We start from the raw sequence: 12,606 nt of genomic DNA on the forward strand, positions 1-12,606 counted from the left end.
TTATACGACAACTTATACGGTCTGTATAAGGGGTCCGTATAACTCCCAGCAGGGAGATGATTTTCTGGTGAACCAAGGCCACTTATACGGGTCATACAATACTATACAGACCGTATAAGTGTCTGTATAGTACCCGACGGGCTGATTTTTAGTTTTTGTATAAATAGATGCCTTGGGTTCTTTTATTCATTTTTCATCTTCTACAAGTATTGAGAGCTCAAACCCTTCTCTAAGCACATTCCACTCAAGTTCAAGAGAACACAAAGATCAAAAGACTAGAATCAAGTGTTTATTTGTTAGAAAGCTTCCAAGGGTTAGAGGACTACAAAAGATTCCATTGGAGGTGAACTAGGGTTTTGATTCAAGTGAAGTATTTCCACTCAAGGTTCATTCTTACACCGTCTAAGATAAGTTTTATGGTATTTCCATGTTGTTGAAGGTATTGAGACATTGAAAGACTTGGATTGTAGAAGAATATAGAAAATGGGTCTTGAATGTGAGAATAGTGATGTTTGTGAGTAGTAGCTTGGGTTGAGTCATGATTCTTGATATGTTATGATTATAATCATGTTATAAATGACATTAAGAACATGGGATAGACATTGTATATGAGTAATGTAATAGTGTGCCATGACCATGGGTATGGATGACTTGAAGTGAATTGAGGAATATGGATAATGTAGGAGAATGAAGACTATTGTTATGATGTTGTAAATGTTATTATAGATGTTTGGGAGTTGATGTATGATATGGAGGAAGTTGTATAAACAAAGGGAATGCTGCCCAATTTTCTCTAGCTTTAGTTTAGTATGCAAAGTTATCGATTTTCTAATGTTAGTACATACTCTAATGAAGGTAGAAACGTGATCATTGAAGGAGAACGTTCAAGCGATAAAATAGTCGAACGAAAGGGTATGTAAGGCTAACCCTTCTTTCATAAGTCATGGTTTCTTGGCCAAATATCTAATCTTCTATGAGCCTATGATGTCCTCCAAATGATTCTATCTTTAAGAGCTACTAAGCTATGATTCTCGATATGATACGATTGTACTAAATTCCTCCTATGATAAGTAATACTCTAAGGATACATGTAATGAACGACGATACTAATGATGCTAAAGATGCTTATGAGCTTTTATGTATATGTGTCTATGTATGACTATTATGAAACCCCGAGCTTATATGGCCGGGTAAAATATATATTGCGCGCACACCACTGCAGTTGGGTACAGATAACCCTGAGCCTTGGTAGGGCCAGGTATGCGTAATCCTAAGCCTTGGTAGGGCCAGGTATGTATAATCACCAAGCCTAGCCATGGTCGGGTACGCGAAACACCGAACCTTCGTGGTCGGGTTTGCTACGTAAATGATATATATATGAATATGATTATGGATACGAAATGTAAATGAGTACGGATACGAGTACGGATACGGATATGGATGTATGCACACAATCACGCATTAGAAATGGAAAGTCCCTATGAAAAGCAAGTAAGTGTCTATGGCGTTAGATCTTCTACCTCCCATCTTATGCTATTTCTTATGTTGCTTATTATGCTTCTATAATGGTTGATCATGCTTTACATACTCAGTACATTCTTCGTATTGACGTCCTTTTGTTTGTGGACGTTGCGTCATGCCCGCAGGTGGCCAGGGAGACAGGCTTGATCCGTAGCTTTATTACTCAGGGACTACATAGCGGAGCTCCATTTCATTCGGAGCTACAACTTTGGGTATTTATTCTTTTGTGTACATATTTATGGGCATGGCAGGGTCCTGTCCCGCCTATATGATATGACATACTCTCTTTAGAGGCTCGTAGACATGTTATATGGTTAGATGTATTTGGCCTTGTCGGCCTATATTTTGGATATCATTTTGTTAGCCTCGTCGGCTTATGCACACCTATATGGGCATTATTATTGATGATGATATATATGTATTGTTGCCCAATGGAATTATTATGAATAATGGATGGAAAGTATGATTTAGCTATATAACTCACCTAGATGTAAATGTGAAAGTATGATAAGAGGTGCCCGGGTGGGTTAGCATCAGGTGCCCGTTGCGGCCCTCCGGTTGGATCGTGACAGTAAGTTCTAGTGATGATTCTAAGTTAATTTAAACTCTCCAACACCTTATTAACATGGGCAAACCCTTCAAATCCATAGATAAACGATTGGGACTACGCTTTAGATGAAAGAACCCCTGAATTCAAGAGAATTGAACGTCCAAAAGGTAACACCTTCATCCTTTAATTGATTATAGCTTTGTATTGATGATTACAAACTATAAGTTGATGGGTTTGATAGAAAATCATGAATGATTATAATTTTGGGTTGTTGATTGTTGATTAAGGGTACTGTCTATCTTATGAGTGATGAAGAATAATACTGATTGTAGCATTATGAGATTATAGAATTATCTTGAAGCAAGAGGATGGGTTGGTGGGTGTAGAAACACCATTAATGAGAGTTTGTGGAGCTTCATGCCCATCAAGTGTTTGATAAAATACTTAGATGACCAAAACATGAGTATTATAACTAATATTGATTCCCTTTGACATATATTGCTATAGATTAAAGTCGAAAGGGGTGACAAACGATGTAGTATGCTCAAAGGTCGTAATTGAGGTATGTAAGGCTAACTCTCTACATATGGAAATGTTAATGATTCTCCCACGTCGCGTTTTTTTACGACCATTATGATTTGCCTCAGAAATAGAGTTAAGCCTTAGTGACATGGAAAGCTTCTAAACTTCTATTCTTTAAACAATATGGTTTCCTAATTCGTTCATGATTGTCATTCCAAATGCCGTGAACTCAATGTGTAATCAGTATTGACTCGTGTTTGATATCCTATGACTCTCAGTTACGAAAACTCAAAAATCTTATGAACAACAATGCTTGAAACTCCAGAATCAGTTCATGAATATATGTCTCAACATAGTAATGTTCAGTATTCCAGTGTTATGCATTACAGTATGATTCTCAGTTCCTTACTATAAATTGTGCATATTGAACACCTGTATTTGGGCCCGAGGGCCGCAGCTTTATGTATACATATACTTGGCCGAGCCATAGCTGGATGCACTTACTTGGGCCGAGGCCACCGATTTGTGCACTTACTCTTGGCTGAGGCCATAGAATATAAACCTAGTTTAAAACAGGTGATTTCATATTCAGAACAGGGAGTACTTATTTCTATCTTCTCATGTTCAGTTCAGCTATCAATATGTTTCAGTTTCAGTTTCAGTATGTTCGTGTTGATTGGTTTGGGTTGCCCTTTCCCCGAGAACCCTACATCTATTATTTATTTCAGTTGGTTTTACATACAAGCATAATTCAAATGTACTACGTCCCTTTTGCCCGAGACCTGCATTTCACGATGCAGGTACTGATTACGGGACGACGGATTTGATCGCTAGTATTCTTATATCAACTGCTTGGTGAGCCCCAGTTATTTATTTATATCAGACATCAGGTATGTCGGGGCGTTATCTTTCTTTCAGTTATTTATTTATATCAGACATCAGGTATGTTGGGGGCCTTGTCCTGGTAATCAGTCAGTACTTCAGTATTCTATAGAGGCTTCATAGACTAGAATTACAGTCAGTCAGTATTTAGCAGGCTTTTATGTTAGCCATGTTGGCTACGTTTCTATACTTCAGATTTATTCTGCATTTATGACTATTCAGTTAGACATTCAGTAGCTCAACATGTTATATATTATATTTCGCATTCATTATATGTCCATGTTGATTCAGCTAGCCATCTGGTTCTCTCAGTCATAGGAAGTCAGGCACCGAGTGCCGTGTTACGCACAGGCCATGGTTCGGGGCATGACGGGAGGGTGGTGGAAGGTAGGGTAGGAGGGTAGGTGGCTTAGGGCGGGGTTTGGGGTGTGGTGGTGGTTGGGGTAGGGGGGAGGAGGTGGGGCGTGCGGGGGTGGGTCCAAGAATGCGTTGGTGTGTTTTTGTTAATCCGGAAAATGTTTTCCCTCAAATTTTTACGGAAAATGTTTTTACCTATTTGGAGGAAAACATTTTCCAAGATCTTAAGTGCAACCAAACAAAAGAAAATAGAAAAACATTTTCCGTCATACCAAACACACCCTTGTTTATATGTCTTCTTTCTTAAACTCTGTATCGGTCAATGAGTGCTACATAAATTTGGACAAAGGACGTACCCTCAGAAAATAATAAATAGGTAAATAAATAATATATTTACATGATTTGTGTGTGTATAACATACATATGTAAATAAGTCTATCCCTGATAAAAAAACATAAATACACCCCTTCTACTGAGTGTGAAATTCTATTTTCTACACATTATTAAAAACAAATATATATATATATATATATATATATATATATATATATATATATACACACACACATATTTAACCACCAAACAACTTTTTTCCCTTTTTGTACATTCCCATGCTTCGTCGCTTTAACAATTAACTCATCATTTCTTGCTTATATAATTATCATGTTGATGTAGCAAACACTTTCCCCATTTCAACAAACTTCTTCAATTCACTTGATCTCTTCTGAGTTTCAACAATATCCTCTACGTCCTCTTCTTGATCCTCAAAATTATTTTTTAAGGATAGATACTCAACCTTTTTTGTGAAAATCTTGAAACCAACCAAGTAAAGAGAGACAACTAAAGAAGTGGTTCCAATTATATACCAACTAAATTCTATGTTCACTAATGATTTTGCTCTTTTAAGTGCTTCATGTCCATGACATCTAACAACTTGATATCCTTCTTCCAAATTTATAAAACAACCTTTAGGGATATATTTTGGTGTCCAAAGCATTACACCAATGACCATAAGCCAAAATCCTTGAAACATAATACTATAAGATCTCACAAAATTATTCAAGAAATTATTAGGAAATGGAATTCCCAAAAGGGTACTGAATAAAGACACAAAAATGACTAATTGTAAAAGCCAATGGTATTGTCCTTCAACACCAGTATGATCAGTTGAGTGAAGATGAAATAGAAGAAGTTCTTGGCCAAAAGCAATTGATGCAAGAAAATTTGTAAGTCCATTTTGGGCTTGGATTGAAGGGGTAATTTTGTCAATTAACATGGAGAAAAATGCATAACTAAATAGAGATAAAGAGATGCAAGAATGTTCAAGATAATGAAGATGGTTAGAAGGGATTGTTCCATTTGAATTTAGAAGATGGTGATTATTAAAAAGTTCCGTAAATAAGAAAACTATGGTTCCACACATAATCAAGAAAAGTTCTAAATGCCTTACTTTTGGAGTTGGGAACCATAGTAAAGAAGTGTAGCCATTTGGATGCAAAGCATGTAGTCTAATATGGTTGAATAAATGCCAAATACCTATTAAAAAGAAACCAAGACCTGTTCCTACATGCCCAACCAACTTTGCCATTTTTACTTTGATTCACAGGCACAGGAGGTCAGCTTTCGACCGTTGTGAAAGTTACTGAATGTATCTGTTTCTTCCTAAGTCGATCTGACCTAAAGGGTGGTGGCTGAACTTGCCGTAGAGTTCAAGAACGAGCAAGACTATCTTGGTGAATGTAATGAGATTGATGTTGTTTTCTTGTACTTCAAAACCCCTTCAATTGGTTCTTGCTAGCGAAGCTAGTTTTCTTGTGATTGTTCTAATCCACCAGTACAAAAAGTCAGATTCAGACTAATGTGAAGTTGTTGAATGAATCTTTTTAATTCTAATTCGACCTGAACCGAAGGTAGTGACTGAAGAGCTTGTCTTAGAGTTCAGAAGCGAGCAAGACTATCTTGATGAACGCAATATAAGAACCGACGCTCTTTTCTTGTAACTACAAAAACCTTTCTATTGGTTCTTGCAACAAAGGCTAATTTTCTTGTGATTTTAATTCGTCCCTTTGTTTCCACCATATATAGTAGAGGAATTTGCAAAAGTAAAAGACTTTTTGTTATGTTTGCTTTTCTGAAGTTCCAAGTTGTCAGAATTTATTTCATTTATTTATTGAAGAAACCTTAACTTCTTCGGCAAGTTATGACATAAAAGTTTGTTTATGAAGTTAGTTTTCCTATTGAAGGGAAGTGATGAGTAAGAACCTAAAAAATAATATTGAATTTAAAGAACTCGGGGACACTCCCACCTAATCAGCTATAATTAAGTAATTAGCCAATGTTTTACCAAATCAGTTTCACTTATTTATTTCCGAGTTTAAGTTATATATATATATATATATAATTTATTTACATTTTCTGGTTAAATTAGGGTAAGGTAGGGTGTAAAGTCTGCGTATACTCTACTCTTCTCATACCACACTTTGTGGGCTCACAGTGTTGTTGGTTAAATTAGCCTACAATAATAAGTATAATTATTCATACAAGTCTAGGTTATAACAAATGATTTTAAGTTATACACACCGTTACTGTGAGGAATTTGTCTGACATTGGGCCCCACTTACATGCTACAGGTTATTGCGTATAATGTAACTGTGAGGGCTTTTTACCACATCCGGTCACCTTTAACTGTTTAGAGTTTATATTAATTATGTAGATTGACAACGTACAATTTACTTATATTTTCCGTTTAGAAATGTTCTATAGTAACAGGTAATTATTTATATCAAATCTAGGCTATGACACGCAAGTTTAAGTTATATACATTGTAATGAGTGTAAATAATTTTTACACCATCAAGTCATCTTACCGGTCTGTGTTGTAACAGGTAAACTATCTTGTTTTCAAGATTATAAATCTCACATTTAAAGAAAGCTTACATATAATCATATATGGGATTTGGAGTTACCTTTGGTTGGAAATCTAGTTTTATGGGATTTGGAGCTCACCACCGTCAACTCGGGGTCATGATGACCTCTTTTGAGAATTTCAAGTGTGCGAGTGAGTTCGTAGCATGTTTTATAATCGAAATGCATATTTGGTTTGTGTCCGGGGGGTTCTGGATAAGTTTCGGGTATTGGACCGGGATTAGGTGAAACTAGATTTTCGATCTGATTTCAGCTGTGTCTAGTTTTCTTCTTCGCGAGTGCGATGCCACGTGGCGCGGTCACGAGCTGCTACTAATTTGGTCATCGCGGTCGTGATTCCTTGGGCTGCGATCGCTAGAGACATATTTTTCGGGAACCCGCAATCTCATGGATAGGTCGTGTGATCGCAATTAAGGGATGACTATGCAGAAACTTAACCCCGTTCCGAACATTATCACCCCATGCACATATTTTGAGCTTGGGACCTCGTTTTGGAGAACTTTTGGAGGGGTTTATCAATATATTCTTCTCAAGGGTAAGTTTCTAATCCTCCTTTAGATAAGCTGCTTTAGATAAGCTAAGTTAAATGGGCCAAATTATTTTTTTGAGCTTATTTTAAGCACAAAATGACTTTAAGCTGGTCAGTCAAACACTCAAAAAAGCTGAAAACAGCTTATAAGCAACTTATAAGCCAATCCAAACGGGCTCTAAGTTAACATCTTTTTCTTTTTCCTTCATGTTTTTTTTCCAAACAAAGATACTACGTGGGTGCTTTTCTTTGTTTGCACTGCAATTTTAACACGCTCCTGCATAATCAGTAACATCCATAAATTGAGGAAAGCAAAATAAGTATGTGTTCTCTCTTATCCAATCTCAATCGAGTAAAGTTAGGGCCACTTCAACTTGTCTGAATGCGTATAATTTAATTATACTTGAAATTTAATAAATATAAAATTAAAATAAAATTGTAATTAACTATTGGATCAACAAAATATTGGGAAAAATCTTAACTTAAAGTAACCTCGAGTGATGGTAGTCGATGGTAGTGGTTGGCAGTGGTGAGAGGGGCAAAGCTAGGGACATAAGGGGTTCATTATAATCGTTTTCATCGAAAAAATTAATTGTATATACAAGATCAACACCATTTTTAATGTTACATACACTCTCATTGATTTATTCGTATATTTACTTCTTCATATATATATTTTGCATCCTTTAGTGAAAAATTTGACTACACCATTAGAGCAAAATCTGGTAGAGGTTATTGACGTCGGGAATGGATAGATCAATGGTAAAAGATTTATTTCCACGGGAATTTTTGTGTAGAAAGTGTCCAGATGATATAAAGACTTCATCAAAAATCTATATGAAACAGATCTAATTAGTACACAAGCAATTGTAAATAAAAACAAAAGCACTTCGGAGTAATAGATTGATATTTGAACTATTCATATTAAGAGCCTCCATAAGTGGAAATAAAGAAGGGCAAGTTATATATTTCGCCAGTCGATAAAAAATAATTAAATTTTCTAGCGAAATATAAAAAATATATATATGTATACTATTTTGTATCAAAAATGTATGTTTGATGTATATTATATATTAATATACAAAAAAAGAAATACTGGTCATTATTTTGATAGACGGCTATTTATGTCAATTTCTGAATAAAGAAGGCTAGGCTAATCTCTCTTAGGCCCATTTTAGACTCTTTATATGCTACGTCCTCAAATTTTCTAAATAACGATGACGGGTTGTATGTAGTAGGATGGATAGGATCTCTCCACTTTTAATCAGAGATTTCCGATTCGAGTCTTGGCATGAAAAACCCCCGATAGAAAGTTTCCTCATTTAATGACCTTACGAGGCGAGAATCCATTTAATCGGGGTTCCAAAATGAATATCGATGAAAAAAATACTTTCCTAAATAGGCTATAGCATTACCTTTTTGTGATATAAGCAGAAAACCGAAGAGTACAAATCTAGTTATAAAAGAACTTGCCATAATAAATGTTCGAAGTATACCTGAAAATTAAATCGTGTGAAATGAAGTTTTCTCGCAAGACTTACAACATCTCTTAGTAGGCGTTTGGCCATAAGAATTATTCACTTTATTTCGGAAATTTTTTTTCACTTTTCAGCGTTTAGTCATAAGAATTCGGAATACAACTTGAAGTTGCATGTATTCCGGAATACCAAAAACTTGTTTTTTTTTAAATTTCACTTTTTTCACTTTTTTATAACTACATTTCACCAAAAACTACAATTTCAAAAACTATAACCAAACACAACTCCAACTACAAAATTCCATAAAAAGTGAATTTTTTTTTTGGTATGTATGGACAAACGGGGCCTTAAAATCAATGCAAATAAGGTAAAATGAAATAAGAATATTTATATAGGCTATTACCATTTAGTTGTGAATATATGGTGCAGATAAAAGTAAAATGTTACTCCTTCCGTTCACTTTTACTTGTGTCCACTGTGGACTTTGCACACCCTTAAGAAATAATAATTGAAGTGCTAATTTACTATGATACCCATATTTAATGGTGCATATTTTTAATGAATTTGAAAGATAATTTGAAATGAGTAATTAATACTATGGGTAAAACAGAAAAAAAAAATTATCTTCTCTTGATATGCTAAAAGTGACAAATAAAAGTGAAAATCTCCTTTTAGAATACTACACAAGTAAAAGTGAATAGAGGGAGTACAAACCGTTAAATTATATTATAGTAATATTATAAATGTTTTTTATTTTGTCGATGGTATATAACTTAAATCTTTTTGTTTTTATTTTCTCACTATTTCTTTTGGTTTCACATCTAATGTTCGATACTCGTTTTAGTGTCCCGGCTAATCTGAATTGCGTTGTGTACTACATATTTAAGGGGAAAGCGCTCCCTATCAGAATTCTCTCACTCTCTCACACGATGAGTGAAATATATAACTTTGTCTACCAAAACCTTACTTCCTAGGTTATAGAGTTTGTAACTTGAATTTGCAAAGATTCACAGTTGTATTGGAGTTTGGGAAAAATCCTATAGAGATGTGAGTCGTGATTTTTTTACCCTTTGTGAGACGGGTGGTTTCCACATAAAAATTATTGTGTCCTTAATTACTGCTCTTTATTATTCCACAAACACTAGCTTGAAACAAGTGGAGTAACTTTGTCTATCTTACAGGCAAAAATAAGGTACCACTTACGATAGATATTTGGTCGTGCAAATTATCAATTTCTTCAGCGACTGTCTTTGGTTGGATTTTACAAACTCTGAAATTTCTGCTACTTCTCAGCCTTTTTTGACACTGTGTGTGAGAGAGAGAGTAACTGTTCTATGTGTGTATTTCTTCAAAGAATTTGAAAGTCGAGTTAAATTTCTGCCGAATTTTTACCATATTTCGATAGAATAAAATATGTTTCCAACTTTGTGGAGTTGAAGCTTAAATGAAGAGCTTTTGGAACTTTTTAAGAAATACCATAGGCTTTCGGAAATGTGCAAAGCCTCCAGATAATGGAACTTTAGAATTCCAGCGAGTCTGCTGCTAAATCTGCACGAGAAATACTAAAGAAGAAACTAACACGAAACATAAGTCCTTGTTAATATAAAATTAGGAGTCCAACTAATCCTATCACATCTAATGCAATCTTATTTTTGAAAAAAAATGACCTCACTATTACGTGCACAAGAATCATAAGTGCTTATATATCATCATACATTTATGATTTACCCAAAAACACAATATAGTCTCCATCTAAGCTAGATAATTCCTCTCCTTGTTAATCTTCCTGTAAATGTGGCTTGCATGGCCTCAATAAGGAACCTGCAATTATTCAACACATGATATCGTACCTGAAAGATAAATTAATACTATAATTGATTAAATTATATTGACAGTGTAAAATTTTGAATTTATAATTTTATATCTAAAATCCCATATAAGAAAAGAAAAAAACGAATTGGATTCTGCTACTCTTGAAATATCCTCGTGTGCTCCTCAACACTATAATAGCTATATTAGTGTCTTATTTTAAATTCTTCTACTAGTTGAAAAAATACTAATAATACACACACACACATATATATATATATCAAATATGTATCAGTAAAAAATAAAGTGATAAAAGTAATGTTCCAAAATAAAATTATTCTAAATACATCTGACAAAAAAAAATTCTATTTATTTGCTTCAACTCAAAAGCTAAGAATTTTTCTTTAACTTCATCTTAAATAAAGGAAATGAAATTCTGTAAAGCAAAAAAAAAAAAAAAAAATTAAAAGAAAGGAAAACACATCAAATGCATACTAATGTTGTTCAGATTAGTCGAATACACACTCCAACTAATTGAGGTACCTATTACCCCCTACACATAACAGAAGTAAATTTAATACCATCTAGAGTCATATTATAACAGCGCTCTCACAGTATCTCATTCACGTGTCACATCAACACCACGACGTCAACGCCATGTCAAAAATATTCCAAAATTTCAATTCTTATATTCTTTTCCTTTTCTTTTCTTTACTCATTGATTTTTCTTTCGTTAATTATATTTTACACAAATTAATCTCTAGTTAACCATTAAAATTCTCCAATAATTATACAGTCAAACCTCATTATAATAGTCATTTGTTACAACAACATTTCACTCTAACGACCTGATTTTTTTAAGAACCGATTTTTCATATTATATTTTACTTTTCTATAACATCATTCTACTTCTAACAATAGTGACATTCATTATAGCGGTACACTCTTTGTAAAACTACTTCTCTATAACAGTCATATTCAAATATTGTTTAATAGTATTTTGTAAGAAATATAATATGCATAAAAATAAAAATAAAATATTTATGTTAATCATCACTAATGTCACGCATGTAGTAATTTTGCACTTTTGGTTATTAATGGAAAGTCTAAATTACCAAAAAAATGTCATCCACGTAGTGAATTTCAAGTACAAATATCTAAAAGAAAAAAATGTATTTAAGTGGTGCCCATCAAATATGTTCATAACTTCATGAGGAAAGGCTACTGGTATTTGCCTTTTTTACATTCAGACTCTTTTTATTTTTTGGTTAAACTAGTTTTAAGCGTACGTGCGTTGCACGTGTGTATCGCGTGAATCAATAAATAATTTATATAAAAAGAATAATTTTTTCATTAAAATAAATACAATTTTCTAAATTATGAAAATGAAATGTGGGCATAATAGTTAAATTCAATATTTACTGAACATTCAAAAAATTTGACTTTAATTAAATTAATTAAATATTATTGGCAACTATAGATATTTTAGTATATGAGAGATAAATATATTATGTTGTGGTATCTCACATAAATCATAATATCTCTTTACAACGACGTCCTTAGCGTATGTTACGTTTTTATGTTTCGTAATTATTTCCTTTGGGTATACATAAAATTTAAAAATATATAAATATTATTAAACTATGTATATCTGACATGCAATTGTTAAGTGTCTATCACTTGCTTTTTGCTATTTTATATTCCGAAACATATTATTTATCCTCAAATCTTATGAAAAATGTCCATGAAGACAAAAAATATTATTTTAACAGAAACCCTAAGATCTTTACCATAAGAAAGACAAAATTTTGATGAAATATCTTCCATTTAACAGTTGAGTCTCAAATTTTTATGTGCTTACTGCTTAATGGCGTCACATTATTAGTTTTTGTTTATCAGTTCTAAGCAATACCAAAAAATCAAATATTGAATTAAATTTGACTAATTTTGCTCATAAAGTTCCTTGATTAAATTTTATTTGTTTCTGACTATCTCAGGGTTGACAAATTTTTTTTAAAGTGAATAATGCTTCCC

The 12,606-nt window shown here is 33.5% G+C and overlaps 1 protein-coding gene across 1 annotated transcript; it reads right to left on the bottom strand.

The window, feature by feature from the left end:
- Nucleotides 1-4,199: 4,199 nt before the first annotated feature.
- LOC132629283 (uncharacterized) lies at nucleotides 4,200-5,887 on the bottom strand. The gene has a single exon (XM_060344986.1). The coding sequence runs from the start codon at nucleotides 5,418-5,420 to the stop codon at nucleotides 4,494-4,496; it is 927 nt and encodes a 308-aa protein (XP_060200969.1). The 5' UTR covers nucleotides 5,421-5,887; the 3' UTR covers nucleotides 4,200-4,493.
- Between the last annotated feature and the right edge of the window lie 6,719 nt (nucleotides 5,888-12,606).

This window comes from Lycium barbarum, chromosome 2 (genome assembly GCF_019175385.1).
Source record: "Lycium barbarum isolate Lr01 chromosome 2, ASM1917538v2, whole genome shotgun sequence".
Taxonomy (NCBI): Eukaryota; Viridiplantae; Streptophyta; class Magnoliopsida; order Solanales; family Solanaceae; genus Lycium; species Lycium barbarum.

Bases quoted from the DNA above. Each gene is read 5' to 3' on its own strand.
- LOC132629283 (XM_060344986.1), bottom strand. From the start codon at position 5,420: ATGGCAAAGTTGGTTGGGCATGTAGGAACAGGTCTTGGTTTCTTTTTA.